The sequence below is a fragment of the Ursus maritimus genome, unplaced genomic scaffold (assembly GCF_017311325.1).
Source record: "Ursus maritimus isolate PB19 unplaced genomic scaffold, ASM1731132v1 scaffold_6, whole genome shotgun sequence".
Taxonomy (NCBI): Eukaryota; Metazoa; Chordata; class Mammalia; order Carnivora; family Ursidae; genus Ursus; species Ursus maritimus.
Window position 1 is genome coordinate 20,406,205 of NW_024426774.1, and position 20,422 is coordinate 20,426,626.

At 56.5% G+C, this 20,422-nt stretch overlaps 2 protein-coding genes across 4 annotated transcripts in view; one reads left to right on the forward strand and one right to left on the reverse strand.

Annotated features, from left to right (window-relative positions):
• OTOF (otoferlin) overlaps positions 1-3,564 on the reverse strand; it is a 91,179-nt gene extending 87,615 nt beyond the window's left edge. For all 3 annotated transcript variants that reach the window (XM_040622999.1, XM_040622997.1, XM_040622998.1), the window contains exon 1: positions 3,486-3,564. In XM_040622999.1, coding sequence (XP_040478933.1) covers positions 3,486-3,564 — 79 coding nt within the window. The remainder of the gene's footprint in view (positions 1-3,485) is intronic.
• Positions 3,565-7,255: 3,691 nt separating this feature from the next.
• FAM166C (family with sequence similarity 166 member C) lies at positions 7,256-20,367 on the forward strand. The gene is made up of 4 exons (XM_040623725.1): positions 7,256-7,329; positions 16,768-17,041; positions 18,260-18,372; positions 20,223-20,367. The coding sequence occupies exons 1-4, from the start codon at positions 7,256-7,258 to the stop codon at positions 20,365-20,367; spliced, it is 606 nt and encodes a 201-aa protein (XP_040479659.1).
• Positions 20,368-20,422: the final 55 nt, after the last annotated feature.

A 20,422-nucleotide genomic window follows, 5' to 3' on the forward strand; every position in this document is an offset into this window, starting at 1 on the left:
GATCAGACAGCTGGCCCCAGACAGTCTGTCGCTACTTCCACGGACAGCCCAGGTTCTCCCCAGGTTTGCATGGGCTGAGCACTGGACAGAGGCTGGCCTAGAGGAACTTACAGGCCCTCCCACCCTGTGTTTCCTGGTTCTGATCAATGCCGAGAACGATGTTAGCAGTTGGAAAAGGACAAATGTTGAGCAGTGACCTGCCATTGAGATGGCACCTTTCCAGACAGCCCTCTCCTGATTCTGGCTGCAGGCCTCTGAGTCAAATGCGGACCATGGTCTCATCTTGTTCGTGGGAAGCTAAGGCCCTGAGGCTCTGGGGTCTGTGTGCACCACTCCGACTGGGGGCCAGGCCTTCTGGTGTCTCCTGTCTGATGCAATGGGCTGTAACCCCTGCAGGAGGGGGCTGTGTCTTCACCCCCAGACCTAGGCCTGTCCACAAATATAAGCATGTTCGGTGAGTGAATGAATAAGGGCAGGATCGGGTTAAGAGTGGCCATTGGGTGAGTAAGAGCTAAGAGCTGGAGTGGAGCTGGGCGCTGAGCTGGGTGTGAGCCTGAAGGTGGGGAGGCTGCTGACCCTGCGGCAGGACGAGAGGGCTGGCCAGGGACACAGCTGGTGAGTGTCCAGCCCACATGGGAACGGAGTCTCAGGGGCCATCTGCTCCAGGCCTAGGTTCCCGAGGAACATCTTAGCCGGGGGATCCCTACAGAGTAGAGGACAGGCCCGAGCTGCTTGCTCCTGGCACAGGTCAGGAAGTCCTCAGATGCTCTCTCCTCTCTTCTCTTGCACTGGAGAGAAGATGGCTCTGGAACCGGCAGCTGCCCCCAAGGAGCACTGGAATGGGCGCCTCGCAGACATCAGTCATTTGAATGCCCTTCCCTCAAACTCCTCCAACATCTACTGTTTCCCTGGAGCAAGCCGGTGAGGCAGATGTTCTCCACGTCCCCATGTTAAAGATGAGGACTAGAGAGGCGAAGTGAGTGGCAGAACCCCGGTGGGACCCAGGGCTTCTGACTCCGTATCAACCTTTTCCCACCACAGCCCCTAAGTGTCCCGGGTGGCACAGCACAGAAGGTCAGACTATGTTTCAACCAGCTCATCCTGTCTGCCGGGGTCACGGCCAACGGGCCCAGGCCACTAGGGCTCCCTCACCCAATCTGTCACTGAACTTCACTCCAGGGATTAAGGGAACTCGGGGCCATCCGCTCCCTCTGACTATTCACCAGTTTCTCATTTCCCCCTGTAGCTGTTTGCTTGGACACTGGTGGTTGTATATGCCAGGAGATGCTGTGGAACATTCTGGAGTGGGTCGGCTCCTCTGAATTGTTGTTAATGTTGGTCTTTTGGGGGTGTCTCTGGTTGTCAACTGCTGCCTGCAGAAGATGAATGGCTGAGGCATCTCTGGTTGTCCTAAGGACGCATTCTAGAAATCTGCCTGCCATCGGCCTATTCCTGATGCCCAGCTCCTTGCCCAGAGCTCTGTCTGTGGCCACCTGCCGCAGGTACACAGCTTGCAAGTGGATCTCTCCACTAGGTCCAGAGGGCCCAGCCTGCAAGGAGGCAAATTCTTGTGTGGTCCATTGAGGCTGGAGGGCCGGCTCCAGGCCTCAAAGAAAAAGGTGGGCGTCAGACAGACAGTGTGCTCACCCCCGGTTGACCAGGAGGAGATAACGGGGCTTGCAGGATTGAGCACCCAGGGCTGGGGGTGAGGTTCTGTGCCTCAGCCCCTGCACTAATGCCACGCAGATGTCTTTACAACAGGGCCGTGGTGTCTCCGCCCACAAACGCGCCTGGTTTGCCCAGCCGGGGACTGTCCTATCGTGGCGGCAACGGCATAGCGATCGTAGCTAAACGGCTGAGGGCTGTGCTGTCTGTGGAGCACAGGGACACATCTCACAGATGGAAGGACACACTTGCTTTTTCTAAAGCCAGCAGGTGGCACACAGAGATCCAGGGTGCTGGAGACAAAGCCGTCCTCGGGCTGGTGTGGGAAGCAACAGGCAGCCTGCCCACCCTTTCCTCCCCCACCTGCTAGCAGGGAGAGGCGATCCCCAGCACCCCTGCCGAGTCTGTGCACAACAGGCCGCAGTGTGGACAACCCGGGCCTCCTGCCACAGCCCGCGCCACTGAGGGGTGACGTGGGCACTGGGCTGCAGCCCCTGCTCTCACCTATCCCTCCTAATTCCCAGCCGGGGCCTGATGTTCACTTTGCTCTCTAATCTGGTGGGGTTCTCTCAGCTCCTCCCCCATCCGGCCACCGTCATCCCCTCTCCGGGAAGAAGGGCCTTGTCTAGTGAGGAGTGCCCTGGCCTTTGGTGAAAGGCCACCGGAGACGCCCCTGGCCCAGAGGGCTGGGCTGCGGCCAGGCAGAAGCAGAGGCCGGTGGGCAGTAAACACAGGAAAGCCTGCCCTTCTTGTTTTCTACTTAAAACCCTCAGGGGCTGCCCGCTGTCCTCAGGGTAAGGGCAGCCTTGCCTCCTTGGTTCTGCCTGTCTCTCCTGCCTCAGCTTCTGTACTCACTCTGGGCTCCAGCCTCATGGATCCTCTGTCTATTCCCTGTTCCACGTTCCAGCTCCTCTCCCAGCCTTGAGCATCCTGTCCCCTGCACCAGCTCTGCCCTCACCTCCTCACCTCGTTCCCTCCTGCTAGCCCCTTGGGTTTCTGCTGAGGTGCTACCTCCTCCAGGAAGCCTTCCTTGACCCTCCTGCTTCAGCCCGGTCGGGTGCTGCTTCTATGGCTTGCATGCTGCCCTTGTCCCCAGCCTCATCATATCATGCAGCTGTCCTACTTGTCTGTCCACTGGTCCTTCTGTCCCACTGGAGGTGGGCTCCTCAATGACAGAGCCTGGGTCACGCTCAGCCTCCAGCCTCCAGGCACATAGAACATAGTAAGTGGCTACTGGATGCACAAGTGGGGAGGAGGATAGGAAGAGAATTGACGGAGGGGAAGCCAGTGAAGCTCGCAGGATCCCTGCTCACCAAAAGATCCACAAGAAGCCAATAGTATCCTCAACCAGAGAGCCCCTGGCTGCCTGGTTTCTGGGGAGCCATGCTGGGGCTTCCAGTCTGAAGAGCCCACCCCCACCCTGTGCCCAAGGAAATCTTCTGGAAGGCGAGGGAGAGGAGGAGTGGGCCCACCGAGGCTCTGCAGGGCTGGGCCTCTTAGCCCTGGGTCTCCCTCAGCTCGGAGATGGGGTTCTTACTTCTGCCTCCCCAGGACCCCCGCAGGCAGAGGACTCGGCACCCTACCAGGCGCATGGCACGCTGGCAAGGGCAGGGAGGGACAGATACAGATGCAGACAAGGCAACACGGGGGACCCTGACTGTCAGGAAATCACAATGGCCAGTCAGGCCAGGGGCAGATGGCTGCCCATGGAAAACCTCATCGCCCCAACCCTGCGAGAACTTTTCCCATCCATCCGCCCTGCCCTGCCTTATGCCCATCAGCCCAGAGCTGGGGTCCCTCTAGGACAGGGGGTTCCCTACCTCGGAAAGTCACTTTGGCGATCCTGTCGCCCCTGCCCCGCAGCTCCGAGACTGTCTTGAGGTGGACAAGCAGAGCCATGCTGGTGTGTAGCGCCTGGACACTGCTGGGCGGGAGCAGCTGGGAAGGAGTGAGCCTGGCGGAGCGCAGCTTACACTCACTCACACGCCTCCCTCCTCTCCGCACTGCTGCCTCCGCCTCCAGCGCCCCCTCGGATGCTGCCCACAGAGACCAAGGCAACCGAGCCCGAGGAGCGGCTCCTTCCAGCGATTCACAGAGCCTCCCAGCCCTGCCAGCCCCCGCCCCTCCAAGTTGTCAGCCCGGCGGGTGTGTATCTGTGTGTGTGCGCGTTGTGCACCCCGCGTGCAGCCTGGGAGTGCAGGCTCAGAGTTGGAATTCATTATTCAGCCGCCTGCTCTCAGATGAAGCCCTGCCCAGTCTCCCAGCCCCTGGTGCAGCTGCTCCTGCCTGCCTCTCCACAGGGCTCTGCTGCGCCCTGCTAGGCCGGCTCTGACACCAGCCGTGGGCACAGGGGCACGGGCACGAGTGTGGAAGGGGAGGGCATGGGGCAAGGAGCTTTAGCATCTGTGTGCCCAGGAAGCTGGGCTGTTGCACTCGTGTTTTAAGGTGATTCACGCCCCCCAGTCAAGGTGGCCACCAGGGCTGCCGGGGGTCCATGAGGCTCAGGGAACCTGGATGGGCCCAGCCTGGCTGGGTCCCACTGTGCCACACAGAGATCCCCACCCGGGCCCTCCAGCTGGAAAATCAGCGTCCACCAGACTGCATTGAGGCTGTGCCTGGTGGCTGCTGTCAGAAAGGGAGCTCTGAGGAAAAGGGGATGTTCCTTCCTCCACCTGCTCTCATGGACATTGTACCCCCAAGAGGTGGGGTCCTAACCTCCTGCTTTGGGATCCTTGGATCTGGGAAGATGGGGTGCTGTTTGAGGGGAGCTCAAGAGCCAGGCTAAGCATGAAGGCCTCAGAGGCTAATGTTCTATTAAGGGCAATGCTTGAGGTCCTGGACACTAACCTCGCCCCAGTCTGGGGCCTGGGGATGGAAAAGCCAGGGCCAGTGAGCCTCACCGGGGCAGAACTGTCAGGCCTTGTGTCCAATTAGCTGCTGAAATTGGGGGGCATGGGGAAGGGATATCTGGCATAATTTCCAAGGACCAAGAAAGAACTGCCCTTTCTTCCCGCGCCAGACCCTGGGAGGAGCTTATAACGAAAGGGACCCCGGACCCCAGGATTCCTGAACCTGGAGCCTCTGCAAGGCCATGTGCACCCTTCTTCTTGCTGTTTGCTCCGCCAGGAATGCTCTGACCCCACCACTGCCTTCTCGCCTGGACTCAGCCCACTGGTGCCCAATCCTGACAGTGCCCCTGCACCCACACCTTCATCCTCATCTGTGCTGCCCCCACCCCTCTCATCTCACGCTTCATTCTCGCCATGGGGAGACCCCGGTGCTCTGCATCTTTGCAGCCCCAGAGCCTCGCATGGAATCCTGGGTATAACAGGATGCCCATGGAAGGTTGACAGGGTAAGGGGTGAGCTTGGTGATGTAACTGGAACAGAGCCTAAAGGTTCAAAAAAGGAAGTGTTAAATTTTCATGGCATGCTAACAAGAGGTTACTCCCTTTGAATTCTACAGTCCAGTGATGTGCAGGATATCACAGGAGCCTCCTTCTAGATGATTCCTTGCTACATTGCCTTCTTTTTCTTTTCCTACTTATGTTCTATTTCCTTCTCTCCCTTTTCTTCCTCAATTCCTGCTCTCCTTTCTCACTTTTATCTAACCACAATGAAGCAAAGAGTATTTTAGTCTATTGTATTTATTGAATAAATACAAACGAATATCCCTCAAATTTTAAAACCAGGTAAGTTAAATATCTCTTTTTTAAAAAAACTAAATTAACTAGCATACCCCATAAGTGAGGTCATTAAGTGATCTTTATTTGTAAGGCGTGGCGGGACTTGGCAGGAAAAAAAAGATCCATCTTCTCCCTAGGCCCTCTGATGGTTCTCTCCTGTAGGGGGTGAATTTCAAGAGGCCTGTGCAACCTCAGGAAAAAGCCCATGAGCTCGCCCTAAACAAGGCATTGAGCTTAGCTGAACCTGTTTCTATATTGATAAAACGGCAGTAATTCCACTTTGCTAACACATAGCACCTCTCGGCTGAGGCAGCTGACCCTCTGGAACCTAAGCTAGATTTCACTTTTTAATTTCCACTCCCCCTACTACTATCCACTTCCGTAACTCTATGAAATTTATTCAACAAATATTGACTAACTTCTCCCAGTACCAGGCACTGCGGCTTCAGGGGTGAATGTGATACGGCCTTGGACCTCAAGCAGAAGACTGGCTGGAACACAGACAAGTTGAACACAGGGTGCCAGGTTCAAGGCACCGTCAGCTGGGAAGTCATGATGGGGGTGGGAGTGGGCCCTGGACCCTGGCTGGGGGAATACCTTTCTGGAGTCCAGCACGCCTGAACTGAGAGTTGTTCGTTTACAGCTTTTACAGATGTTTTTCTTATTATTGCTCATATTCTGAGTGGGGAATTGAGAAATACACAGATCTGACTGCAGTTGGAAGGACTGGTGGAGAGTCCTTCTGCCTGGTCTGCAACCACTCACTCCCTGTCATTTCCTTTTCCCCCCCAGGCCTCAGTTCTCCTGCTTCTTGCACCCCTTGGAAGCCCGTGCCCCTCCCCCCCCAACCCCATTGTTATCTGTCAGCAAAAGCCTTTTCAGAAATCTGGTAGCAAAAGCATCCTGCAAGCTTATTAGTGTCTATGGTCTTCATCAGCTGCCATTTACAGAGTCAAACTGTGAAGATAACACTTCTCCTCCGACAGGATTGAATGAAACTGTGAAGGCCAGGGTAAACGGCGGAGGGTTCTTAAGGATACCAGGACTCCTGCAAGGGAGCTGGGAGGCAGGTTTGGCTCCAAGTCGCACAGAGCACGTCGCCTTGGAGACTGTTACCGCTCTTTCTCGCCCCAGTTAAAGACCAGGGCTGGGATGAGGGTTACTGGAGAAACGGGACGTGGGGGCACCGGCTACAGGAGGGAGGCATTATTACAAGGAAACCTCACCAGGGACTTGGGCAAGTTTGCTCTCTGGTCCCACCCTGTGGACCGAACTTCAGAACTGAGGACAGGTGTAAATCACACACCCAGATCTTTCCAGGATTTGCTTTTTTGCCCCTTACTTGAAAACCCCTCTTGGGGAATAGTGTGCCGGGCGGGAAGAGGTGAGAAGGAAGTTCCCGGGGAGAGACGAGAGAGTAACGAAGACAATTCTGGAGGAACTGGGGTGTGCGGTCAGACCCGGGGAGCGCTGGCTCATGGGGCTCCTGGAGCAGAGCCGAGATGGGGCTGCCTCTTTCTGCTCCGCCTCCGAAGCGAGGGCGCCTGGGGCCGGGTACCCGAGTCCTGCAGCGGACAGAAGGGCACTCAGGGCGCAGCCCGGCCGGGCCTCTCCAGCGAGGTTGTACCTTCATCCCGCATCGGGCCGTCACCACACGCGGGCCGGCTGTGCAGAGAGACGAGCCCATTCCTGGACGTGGAAGCCGCGCGTGGGTGCGAGCGGCGATTGGCGGGGTCCACCGGAGAGCACGCTTGAGGAGGGCTGCCCCCCCACCACCCCGAACGCGGCGTCTGCTTGGCCCCAGTCACGTTGCCAGGCGCGCGGTTGCCAGGCGACCCCGGGCTGTTTACCGTCGGGCGGGGAGGGCTGGGGCGCTGGGCTCGAGGCGCGCTTGCCGCACCCACCATGGCCTCCCGCGGCGCGGGCACCCTGCTGACCGAGTTCAATGCCGCCTATGTGCATCCCGGCCTCATGCCCGGGTAAGGCCGCCGCGCCCCCAGGTCCCCGCCTGAACCCCTGCGTCCGAGTCCGCGTCTGCGCCGTCGAACGCTCCTCCCGCGCGCAACTCCGCCCCAGCGCCTTTGGGGTTTGATGGAACCGCGAGCGCCGATCGTTCAGCTGGGTGGGTGGCCTTCCCGGGGCGTTGCTCGCTCAGAGCGACCGGTGGCTGGGCGCGGGCAGGGGCTTTCCAGCTCCCCCTTCGTAGAAAGTGGGTCCCCGAGCACACCCGGCCTGGGGCCCCAGGCAGGGGGAGGAGCGGGAGCCCCCAGCGTGAGGTTGGTGTTCGGAGACGCCTGGGCGGGAGCGCAAGCGTAGGGAGCCCGAGAAGGGAAGGGAGCTGACTTTTCGGGCCCCAGCCCAGTGTGGTGCCCCCAGGATTCGCGCCAGAGTCGTATTTGTCGGAAGAAAGACTAGAGGAGACCGGGTGGGCCCTGGGTGGGTTTCGAAGAATCTGGCAGCGGGTTGGGCAGTGGTTACTGCTTAGTAGTGTGCGTTGGCCGCTGGACTTTGTGGTCGGTTCTTCCCCTGGTCTCACTTAATCCCCACGGAATGCTGGCTTTGAAAGCTTCCCAGTGCCCAGATCTGCCTTGCCTTTAGCATTTTCAGACGCAGGGTCAAACCTACCTTTCCTTTCTCTGGCTGTTATCAAGCTCCACGCATCTAAAGTGCAAGCCTGAGTGTCTCTACCAATCTGTGGTCCCTTCTCGAAAAGTGTCTGAGATTGCCACTCCCAACATTTTCTTCCAGCGTGTAAGATTCTCTTCTCTCTCCTACCAGTTGCCCTGGGCACAGAGGGCAGGAACTGGATTCTGAGATGTTGCTGATGTCAAGCCAGGTGTGTCAGAAAGGGTGGTTTAGGATTTTCCTCTTAATCCTTTCCTTCATTTAGGCATTCCTTTGACAAAGACAAGCTGAGCAGAGACATGCTGAGTGCTTGGGATGTGCCAGGTGTTGTGATAAGACGAACAAGCAGGGGCTGCCCTTGATGGGTCCCAATGGTGCAATCACATAAGCTTCAGTTCGAAGCCATCTCGGCAGCCCTTGATAAGGTGTTTATACCACATTCTGGGTGTTTTTCATAGGATTTCATTCTAAACATTATTATATTTTTTATCTTTGGCTCCCCGCCATCCCCAGGTGGAACCTAACCCTCCCCAAGTGTCCCCCTGACTCTGTCCGGAGCCTGGGGGGTTGCATATTTCAGAAGCGATCCTGGGTTGCTCCTACCCATGCCACTGGTCTGCAGCTCCCTCGAGCACCCTGTCCTGTGACTGATCTAGAAATTGTGATAACAAGTGAATCATAAAGAAGGCTCCAAGCATGAGCCGGGCCAGTGTGGTCTTTGGCCACGGATCTTTCTGGGAGGGATATGCTGTCCCTAAAGATCCCCACCGATGAGGACTGAATTGGGTTATCTTTTGTTTCTAAATGCTACCTCATTTTGTTAACTTAATGAAAGAATCCAAGGTTCCCCACCACACTTGGATAACTCTTATTTTTGTGTGTCTTTTCAAACATTAATCACAGGATTTTAAACGCAGCCAGTCTCTTCTGACGCTCAAACCATCCCCCTTACCAGCTTTATTCATAGAGGCAGAGAATATTCAGAGTGGTAAGGACTTTGGAGATCACGTAGCCCAGGCCACCTTGTTCCAGATGTGGTCACTGAGGTGTGCCCGGGACGGGACGGGGGTGGGGGGACGACTTGGGACAGAGTTCCAAGCTGCAGGTGCTGCCCTGAAGACAGGCCCGTGCGCCCTCGGCTACAAAACAAAGGCCACGTGCCAAAGGGATGTAGGAGACTCCATGTGCCCATTAGGCAACTGGTGCCTCTCACACAACCCTGAAGAACGGGGGAGGCTTCCTGAGAACAGGGGGTCAGGGACCCCTGGAGACCTAGGCTTTGTAACAGGGACCCTCCTTCTTTCCAGAAGAATCATCAGCTCTTCAAAATGTGCCTCCACTTGTCAGTTCATTTCAACAAATATTTGCAGAGCGTCTCCTGAGCACCAGGAGTGCTAGGGATGCAGATATGAGGAGAACGCCTCCCTCTCTCCCCACAGAGTTTATACTTCAGAAAGAAAGACTAGACTAAAGGCCCAGGTAATTACAACACAGCCAGAATGGGAACCGGGACATAAGCGAGTCACAAAGGGGGACGCCTGGCAAGCTCAGTTGGAAGAGCATGGCGACTCTTGATTTTGGGGTCATGAGTTCGAGCCCCACGTGGGGTGTAGAGATTACTTAAATAAATAAAAACCTTTTATAAAAGGGTCACAAAGGGCACAGATGACAGTTCAATGGAGAGGATAAGCATGGTCTCTGGGTGGCTCCCTGGAAAAGGGGGTCTTGGAAATGGACTTTGAGGGATGGCTAAGTTCCCAAGGCCGGGAAAGGAGGAAAGGAGTGTCTTTGGGATGGAGGGGACGGCCTGAGGAAAGGCAGGGGTGGAAGTGCTGGCTGGATATGCCTCGAGATCAGCAAAAGGCCTGTTTAGCTGGAGTGGAAAAGCTGCCACATGGAGGTGGATGGGAAGATTGGAGAGACTTCTCCCAGAGGCCCACGTCAAGCAGGGCCTTGAGCGTCTGGCCTGTTGGTTCTTAATTTCCTAGACAATGGGGAGCCCTTGAAAGTTTTTGCCCAGGGGAAGAATCTGATAGGCCCTGTCCTCAGCAGGAAGTGTTGTGGAGAAGAAGGCCCGAGTGGAATGAGGACGTGCTGCATAGTCACAAGTTAATTAGTTAATAAGGCTGCTCCTGGGATCTCTGATGGCATGGTAATTAATTTTAATGTCAGGTATGGGGCCTACCAGAGCCATCAAGAGGCGGGGAGGGATTGCTCTCTGTAGACACAAGGATACACACAGGATCGTTGCCGGGGGACCCGGCTGAGCACTGTCTCCCAGCTCCTGTGCAGGGGGCTGGGGAGCCCGGCCGCAGAGGAGGGCGTCAAGGAGGCGGTGTGGCAGCACCGTAGGGACCGCTGGATGCTCCGTGATGAAACCCGCCATTCCTCTCTGTTCTTTCCACCTTGGCCGGCCACAGGACCCACAACAACAGGCCTTTGGAAAGCTTTGGTGCGGAAGCACACAGGGTAGCGCTCAAGGCACACAACTACAAGTGCCTACCGGGGACGCAGACCTGGCTCGCCGAGGCGCGCCCTCGGAGCTACATGAACGTGGACGTGTGCGCCTAGGTGCGCACACCTGCGCCGCTCCTCGAGCAGCGAGCTCTGAACAGGATTAGGAATCCTTGGAGAACTGTGGGGGAGAGGGCTTCTATTCTATTGGGATGCAAATACCTTGGCATTCAGAGAAGGTGGAAAATCAGGGAGGAGAGGAGGAGTATGGCAGAGAGCCTGGGGGTGGTGAAGACAAGAATCACAGGAACACGTCACATTTCTATAGCTCCTTTCTTCCGAGGAGCACCAAGGCCCCTGTGGGTGGGACGCTGCGCGCCAGCGTGCACTCTGCAGATCAGAGCCCAGCCCCTTGAAAGCCGTGTTCTGGGCCGTGGTGCCCGCCCCCCCGGGTTTCGGGACTTCTGCCTCCTCCAGTGGACATTTATTGAGCGCTAGTCCTGTGTTAGGTGCTGTGTAGGTGCTGACGATAGAGGAGAACACAGATTAGCAGAGGAAGTGGACCACTGGGCGCCCGAGTGTGGATGAAGGATGTGACACATTCACGCTTGGAAGAGGGTGTGTGATTAGGGAAGGTGACAGAGAGCCTTGGTTCTGTGAGAGTGGGTGGGGAATCCTCCAGGGGCAGGAAGGGACTTGGCATCCCGGGGCGAGTGGATGTGTGTGAAGGCTCAGAGGCGTGGACGGCATGTGAGGCCCCAGGGACGTGCCGCTTCCGGGCCATTGGGCGCCCGTGGGCAAGTGGGAAGGGAGAGGGGAGCCTTGGTGATGTGATGCCTGTTTGAGAAAATCGCTCTGGCAGCAGCGTGGACAGCAGGCTGGAGGGGTGAGACTTGGTCTGGGAGACTGGCTAGGAGATTCAAGACTGTCCCGGTGAGTGAAGAGCCAGGCTGGCAGCCGTGGGAGAGTCACAAGGCTTAGGGACAGGAAGAGGATGGAGAAGGGAGGATGGCAGGAATCCCGGTTTCTGGCTGGTGAAGGGTGCATGTGGGTGTCACCAGGCAGCGCTATCCCAGAGAAGGAGGAAGAGGCTGGTTTTGATCCAGGCATATTGGGCACTCGCAAGCAAGCCCTATGTGGACAACGAGGTGTGTGGATCCGTGGCCGGGAGAAGAAACACAGAGACACAGATCTGGGCGTCCTTGGTGTAGGGGCGGTATTGGAAGTCTCACAGAAATGAGCTCTCCCAGAGGGAGTGGGGCTCTGAAAAGAGAAGAGGACTCGGGGCATCTGGAAGCACTAGAAGAGAAACAGAGGAAGAAAACCAGCTCCCAGGCTGTCCCCCTCCACACTGGGGTTCTCACCCAGTGGAAGGCCCTTCCTGGGGCTCCACCAATAACCCTCCCCCCGGAAGTGGGCCTCCCTCTCTGCATTTAAGGGCCTCAGAGTGTCCCCTGCTGCCACGGCCTCTGCACACACACTGTGTAACGCAGTGAATACGAATGAGGGGGTAGGTGGGAGGAGGAAGGGCTGAGCTTCGTGGACTTCTGGATCCCCAACACCCAGCACCCAGTAGGTTCCCAGTAAAGTCATTCTCAACTATCTCACTGTCTTAAAAAAAAAAAAAAAGTACGTGTACAAAGCACAAAGAAACAAACTACCCCAAACCCAAACACTAGAATTAACCAGGGTTAGCTTTTGGCGAACTTCCTTCCAGGTTCCTCGTGGTGCGTCTATGTAGCAAAAAGGCTGAATAGTGGCTGGCTGGCTGGGTGGATAGAAAGATAGACAAAGCAATTCTATAAAAATACGCTTATGCCACATTTGCTATTTTAAAATGAAAATCATGAAATGTGATCATACTAGGACTTCACTGAAGAGAAAGATGTTGGCATAGACAAATGCTAATTCGGCTCAAGAGATACTACTTCCTAAAAGATCCCTCTAAAGGAGAGAGAGGGAGGGAGACTAAAAGCCATCCAGGGTGAGAGTCACTGTGTTGTGTATTTTTCAACGACACGTTTTAAATTTAGTTGCCATGCGTTGACTTGGCTTATAAATTCTTCGTGAGTGCACTCCCATCGCCCCTCCACCCAACCCCCCCCCCAATTTTTGTTGCCGAAATTATTTTTCCCTTTGACAGGTTTTATAACATTTACATTCCCTGCTGCCACCAGCCTTCACCTAGCTGCTATTTCTACTTCCGTGCTTAAATAGATTTGAAGCTAACCACCTGTCCTTTTCACAGAGGATCTATATTCCTGGGTATTTCTTTCTTTCGAATCATCTAGTTGGCAGGCTTTCGTCACTGAACGCTACTTGCAAGGGGAGCCTATGGGTTGCTTTGGTTGCTGAGCTCTTTCTTGCGGGGAAGGACCGGCGGCTGCCTTTACACCTGAATGGCCGCTTGGCCAGTCTGATGTTCTTGGGTCACGCTCTTGTCCCTACAGAATGTTGCGGACAGCCTTGCTTTCGCTTTCGTGCTGTTGCTTTGTTATCTTTTTGTTGGGGTTTGACAGCACCTGATGACCAGCCTCACTTTCATTCCTGCCTTCTGAACCCTCGGAGAAATGAGATAAAAGAGTGAAAGTTGATAGGGGAGAACAGGGCTGATCCTGGGCCCCGGAAGGAGGTGGCAGGGCTGGATCCGGGCAGAGTGTGTCCACCCAAAACAGGACAGAGGAGAGGTGTGGGCTGGCTTGCTTCCAAAGGAAAAGGGACGGGTGGGCTTCAATAAGCCTCTTCTCCCTCTTCAGCCCACCAGCCCAGTGCTTTTCTATCTGAGGGTGGAAGGACAAACAGGGGGCAGGGGCACGTCTGTGGGGAGCTCCCTCAATGTGGGAGGACTCATCCGCAGGAAGCAAGAAGCTTCTCCCTCCTGCTGGCCTCTGACTGCTTGACTGTCGAGCTTATATTTTTATTAGGTTTCATACATAGCACAAAGAACTCTCAGGAACTCTGCTTCTACTGCTCAGCTTATGCTTCTTGCAAATGAGTTTCTGCATCGGTGCAAGTGTTGCAGAGAAAGGGTGAGCCGAGGATGTTGGATTTGGCAATTGGATGGTCTTACATTACTTTAATGAAAAAATACAGGCTCACGTTTAAGCCGGCCAGGGCGGGCTGTGGTGCAGTGGTGAGAAGTCGGACTGAGGGAAGCCAAGGAAAGAATGGGAGAGGAAGAAACAAAGGCAGAAGGTACAGAACATTCTGCAGGGAAATTCGGGAACAGAGGGAGAGAAAGGGTGGGATGAGAGGGCCAAGGCCCACTGGAGGATTTTGCAGTCTGGGAAAAATGTACACAAGTGTGTGTGTTTGTGGGCAGAGGGGAAGAAGCTGAGAGAGCAGGAGAGAGTATAGATCGCAAGGAGCGGGGACAGAGGCCGAGAGAAATAGGGACTGATGAGAGTGGCAGGGCAGGGGTGGGGGGAGGAAGGAGGGGGAGGCTCTGGACCCAGGAGGGGGCAAACCATGGTGAAGAGGAGGACTCTGTCCTGGAAGTGGACAAGGTGACCTCACAGGCATTGCCAGCCCTCCGTCTTTCCAGGACAGAAGGAGACCCAGCCATGAGCCAGGAGCTCAGGATGGTGAGCAGAAGGGCAGAGACAGGTGGGAGTGGGTTAGGATCCCAAGGCTCATGGTCTCAAGGGCAGAGAGAAGCCAAGGGCAAGAGAGGTAAGGCTGGACCAATGTCTGAATGCAGCGGAAGGCTTCTCCCCTCACTGCCTGCTTGGGCCCAGGCAACCGCAAGTGCTGCAAGATTCTAGAAAGGCACAGCTGCTGAGGGGAGGTAGGGCCAGGAACCAGGGAGGGGCTCTTGTTCCACCTCGCCCACAGTGGAGAGCAACTGGAGGGCCTGTCCGTAATCCCCAGGCTTGCCTTTCCTGACTCCCACCTGAAGATGGGAAGAGGGAAGCCGTGCATTTTTTTCTAGTTTTATTGGTGAGGAGGCCGAGGCGCAGAGCGGCTGCCCCCGGTTATCCTGAAGCGCGGACCTCAGACGGCTGTGCCCTTTGGCCTGGTGGGACCGGGGAGCCCATGATGTCGCAGGGGCCGGCAGGCTCCCCACACTCCCTGGGGCTTCCCTGGTAAGAGAACTCAGCTGAGCACAGGCGAGGTGTCCCAGCAGGGGAGGCCCCCGGGGAGGTGCTGGGGGTCCCTCCGGCACCGTCGTCCGGGCATTTGTGTGAGTGGGTCCAACTGGAAATGTCACCGATGCTGTAGGCACGTCGCCACTCATTTTATTTGTTTCCCAAACGTTTCCTACTCAGAGCGCGTGCCAGACCTGCCTGAAAACTGGGGATGGAGAGGTAAGACAGGATCCAGCTCTGCTCAAGAAGCTCCCAGCCTAGTGACGAGACAAAGACGTAGACGAGAACATTCGGAGTGAGGTCTGGCTAGTGGTGGGACGGGAACAGAGAGCAGGACCCACCCAGACCTGGAAGAGGTGGCAAGGAAAGGATCTTCGAAGTGGTAGGACAGGCCTGTTTTTTAAGAAAAGATTTATTTATTTATTTATTTATTTATTTATTTATTTGAGAGAGAGAGAGAAAATGAGCAGGGGGAGGGGCAGAGGACGAGGGAGAGATAATCCCAAGCAGACTCTGTGCTGAGCATGGAGCCCGGCGGGGGGCTCGGCGTGGGGCTCGATCTCAGGACCCTGAGATCATGACCTCAGCTGAAATCAAGAGTTGGACGCTTAACCGAATGAGCCACCCAGGCGCCCGACAGGGAAAGGCTTAAAGGATCCTTTAGTACTGAAGACAAGCATTAGGGCCCGGGGGAGAGAGCAAGTTTGGCATTCCTGATGGCTGGGGAGCACAGGGCAAACCCCGAGGGAGAGACAAGGGGTGGAAGGGAGAAAGATCAGGTACATGCAGGAACCTGCAAATGGCTCTTTACAGGCGGGTGCGGGACAGCTGGTGAGGCTGGGGAGGGAGGCAAGGTCAGCTCATCAATGGCCTTGAACGCCACGCTAAGGGCTTGACTTTAGAAAAGTCAGTTGGGCTGAAGTATGGGAACGGGGTGGGAGGTAAGAGCGTGCTTAGGAGGATGGGGGGGCTGCTGCGGCCACGGTCCAGGTAAGGGGTGGCATGGCCCAAGCTAGGGGTGCAGACGGAGCCCTGGGGCCCGGGGACTGATTGCGTGCGGGGGCTGAAGCGGAGGGAGGTGGACGCCAGGTTTCTGGCTTGGCCATCTGGCGAGTGCTTTTCCCTGAGACGGGACTAGCTGTGGGGGGGTGGTGGGAGAGATGGTGCCTGGGACCCCCAAGGGAAGGTCTAGTGTGCCATGTGTGCGGGAGTCTGAGGGAACTTCTGGGCTGGGTGAAGGCTTCAGCATGGATACCATCACCCAGGGGCCTGTGAGGGCTCAGGATGGAGCAGAGGAGGCCCGCCATGGGTGGGGGGGGGACCGAGAAGGAATGGTCAGAGAGGCAGGTGAAGACCAGCGGACAAGGAGCAGAACAGTGTCCTAAAATCCAGGAGCAGCGTTACGAGAAGGCAGAGGTCACCAACGTCCCGTGCTGCAGGAGACCCGTGATGGCCTGTCAAGGGCCATTTCAATGGCACCATGGGGTCCGGGCCGGGTTTTAGGGGGTGAGCAGCACTGACCGGGGAAAACATTGATCTCCGCACTTGCACAAAGTCAGACGCTCCTGCTCTTTGGGGGCCTCCCTCTCTCCCCTCACTTGGCCTCAGCAAGTCTGGCTCTCTGTGCAAATCTCACCGACCGGGGCTCCTTAGCGTCCTGTGCGTGCTTGTGTTCCCCGGGGTCTCCGAGGGGCCCCGCTCGCCAGCCCCCTGTCCGTCTTTCTGGCCTCCGTGGTCGCAGAGGGCGATGGAGCCCCTGGCAGGCCGCGTGAGTGGCGCCCGTGAGGTCGTTGAGCTCAAGCCAGGCTGCAGCACATGAACCCAGGCCTTGGCTGCCTCCAGTCTGACAGCAGTGTCACACAGCTGTGTCCCCACCAACTTCTGATATTCTCTACCCTTAATGAGATAGCAGCAGGAGGCCTCCCCATCTTCTGAATGGAGAGTGACTTGCCTGCAGGCTTGCTCGGGGCTCAGGAGGGGGCCTTGGTGCTCTGGTTCCGGCCTCAGCCTCTGGTCTGGAGGGATGACCATCTTCTACGGGGAGGTAGAGGCCCAGAGTCTGTCTTTTTCTCTCATCCTTACCCGGAGCCCTGAACGGGCAGTGCCCCTTAGGGAAGCTTCTCAAGGCCCAGAGGTGACCCGCAGGGCCCACTGACCCCATCTCTGGGTTTTAAGGGCCTCTCTTGGAACTGGCCCTGGAACGTTGCACTGATCTCCCCTCCCATTCCCCCCACCCCATTACGGTGGCAGGTACCAAGGCCATGTCCCCAGTGTGGCCTTCTCCTTCGGCTCCCCCTACGGCACCGCCACCCTCAAGTACTTCCAGGACCAACGCAATGCGGCCCTGGAGAAGAGCCACACTCCGTTCAGCAGAGGCGGCCACTTCCCGACCCTCTTCTCCTCCAACCCTGACCTGGTGCTGAGCAAGCGCGCCCACATCCGGGACCGCTGGCTGCACACCCCCGTCTACACCCGCTTCAACCTGGATAGTGACCGCTCTGCCCAGCTCATGGGGTTCTACCAGGTGGGCTGCGCTGGGCTGGGCTGCAGCTTGCTCCCCGCAGCGGTGGGGGAAGGGGCGGGACTGATGCGGGGGGCCAGAGGAGACCTCTCGCCCTCAAAGGGTGAGTTTGTTTGCTTGTTCTGAGCCCCTGAGCTAGCAGGGAACCTATGTGTTTGGCTAGGGGCCCTGGGGATGGGGCTTGGGACTCGGTTTCCTAGATGCGCCCACCCCCACCCCAGGGACTCCGAGGGCCCTTGTCCCTTCTCACCCCCACTGCCGGTAGAGCTGGGGTCTTTGGGAATGCACCCACCCTCACCTCTGCCCCATGGCCCTGCGGACCCTTGCTTACTTCCTACTAGAGTAAAAGGCTGAAGATTCACCTAGAGGGTGAACCCCCCCTACCACACACACACACACACACACACACACACACACACACAGGGCCCACTAAGCGCCCCCCCCACTGGCCCTGGCTCCAGCCTTCAGTCTACTCTCAATTGTCCTTGCCCCCCCTGAGTCCCAGGGCCCACCTGACGCCTCTCTGCTTCACAGTCCCTCTGAGGCTGTGCCCCGAGGCAACCTCAGCCCCCGACTGGGACTTCACTGTCCACACCCTGACACTCTGGTCCTGCTGCATCCTCGCAGGCCGCAGGCTTGGAGGTGCTCACCCACCTCAGGGGGCCAGTGCTCGTTCCCTGCTGTGTTCCTAGAAACCCCGCTCTCTCCCTCACTTCTCTTGCAAACATCCCTCCAGCCTGAGTTCAAGGACGTGGGTACCTCCTGGTCCTCAGGGCAGAGAACTGCATGAGAAGGCAGCCTCCCCAGGGAGAGGACCGGGTCAGTGCTGTCAGACGTCCAGGGGCTGTGGGACCGTGTCAGTGGGTACAGAAAGGCCTTTGCTGTCCATCGTGGCTCTCGCACAGAGCACCCCCAGTCCGGGAGGGGGAGGGAGGGAGAAACGCACCGTACCAACTGCTGAGCCACGAGTCCCATACCTCACCTCTGCTGGTCCCCTGTGTCACTTACTCTCCCTAGCAAAGCCGGTGTGGTGGGGGCCAGTACCCCCATCAGACAGGCGGGGAGCTGGTCTCGGAGAGGACACCCAGTTGGGGACTCCAACGGGGGCATTAGAGGAGGCAGCCCCACCCCCTGCCCAGGGATAGCAGGCAGGAGCTGCAGGCTCCCAGGTCACTCCTGCGCCCTAACAGCCTGTCATCTCTTCCTGGGGTCGAGCTGTAGACGGCGCAGCAGCATCAGAAATACTACCTAGACAAGACAGGCATGGTGCCCCAGGTGCCCTACTTCGTGCTGCCTGTGAAGGAGTGGGAACGGTACCCGCTCCCCACCGACTTGTGAGTGCCTGCCCTCCCTTCATTCATGCACTCTACAAACACATGTCCATGGGCACCTGCTTTCGGCCAGGCATACAGCCATGCAGACTGAGACAGGAGTTAAGATCTGGCCCTAAGGGGCCTACAGTGCAGGGGGTGACAGTTACACAGCAAGGGGTTGGGGTCTGGGCAGCCTCATAGGGAAGCCAGGAGCCTGAATGAGTGGAATCAGAGTGTTTTCCTGGCCAGATGCACGGGGAGTTTAGGAGCAAACCCCACCATCTTTGCTGGCCCGAATCTGCAGGCTTCTCCCCTGCAATGGCAGCCTTGCAGCTACACACGTCCAAACGTGGGCACAGCTGCTCTGAGCAGCGAGGAACTGCTGCCCTCTGGCGGACACAGAGGGCACTACACAGAGCAGGGAATCGGTCCCCCCAACACAGACCAGAATCAGAATAATATTCTCCTCAGGACTACAAAATAGCTTTCAAAGTCCAACTGTCTGTCTAGCAATATGTGAAAGTTCCCCACTGCCTGAATCTCACTGCTTTTATTTGGGAGAGCTGCTTTTCCCAGGGAAGGTCAACGCCACCCTGTGAGATAATCCAGGTACATGTTTGCCTTGCTTTGCCTCCTGACACCAATGCATGGAAATCAAGTCTGTACTGCCAAGGCATCTTGTGGGGAGGGAGGCATAAGGAGGTCAGTGGAAAGATCTTGGGTTTCTGACTACATGCTAACCCTTTGCTTGCCTCAAGAGCCACAAGCCTCGCCATCATCATGACTGATAAGGCGGCAAACCTTTCCATTGAGTTTAATGGTTTTTAAAGACACAGATTGAACTGCCTCTGCAGCTTTCTCTCTGTAAGATAGAGGGACCCATTTTATAGATAGGGAAACTGAGGCTTAGGGATGGCTTCAGAAACTTGTGCTGGGTAGCAAGTCTGGTTGGAGGTAGAACCTGGAGAAACCGAGATCTCCTGACACCAACTCTAGGACTCTAAGCTGGCCGTCTCCACCCCTTGGGTGGCTCTGAGTCAGACCAAACCTGGAGGCAGTGTGGGGCCTCTCCTGGGGACATATTTCCTCTTGAGAACACTCTGGGCAGGATCTGCACCTCCCACAGCTGTGGGGAGCCTGGGATGCCCCAGGTCCATTTCTTCTCCAAATTTTCTGGCAGTCTGTATAGCCGGTGGCTTCATACACCACACAGGGCCAACCAGATCATTGGGAGTAGGAGGGTCAGTGCCCTTTCCCTGATCACCTCTGTGGCCTGGGGCAAATCCCTGCCGTTTCCTGAGTTTCATCACCATCATCACCATCACTACTATCACCATTACGTCACTGTCACCATCACCGTCATCACCATCACCACCACCATCACCTCCATCACCACCGTCACCATCATCACCATCACCACCATCACCACCACCATCATCACCATCACTACCATCGCCGCCATCACCATCACCACCATTTCTTATAATATTTGTTGACTGTTTCCTCCTTGTCTGGCATTATTGAAGTGCTTTATAAGCATTACCTCATTTACTCCTCAAAACAAAGCTGAGACAGATGTACTAATATTAGTCCATTTTATACGTGTCCACTTCCAGCAGGAGTTGAGCCAGAATCTGACACCCATGTTCTGTCTGACACCCATGTTCTCCCTCTTCACCACTGTATCGTTGTGCAAATACACATTATTCTGATCTCAGCTGCAGGGTGACTGATCAGATGCTGAGCTGGTGAGCAGCCAGCAAGGTCAGGATGGTCTAGAACATGGGGCACACAGGGCTGTGGTTGGGCGTTTCCCCCCTCCCCCACCTCCCCGGCACACTGCGTAACGCTGGCTCCATCCTTGCCCCCAGTCCTCCTCTGACTCCAGAGAAGAAGTGGCACCTTTTAAGAGTCTCCCCTGAGAACCTGAAGACCTACCAGACGTTCCCCTCGGGGAAGAGGGTCTCCCCACATGAGCGGCAGAAGAGAGATCGCTACTTTGAGTTCAGAGCGTGATGCCTGAGAGCCTGGTTCTGAGCAGGTTGGCTTTTTGGAATAAAATCTTTAGCCA

Coding starts and splice junctions, on each gene's coding strand:
- FAM166C (XM_040623725.1), top strand. CDS start 7,256: ATGGCCTCCCGCGGCGCGGGCACCCTGCTGACCGAGTTCAATGCCGCC. Junction 7,330..16,767: donor CATCCCGGCCTCATGCCCGG/GTAAGGCCGCCG, acceptor TTACGGTGGCAG/GTACCAAGGCCATGTCCCCA. Junction 18,373..20,222: donor TACCCGCTCCCCACCGACTT/GTGAGTGCCTGC, acceptor CCTTGCCCCCAG/TCCTCCTCTGACTCCAGAGA.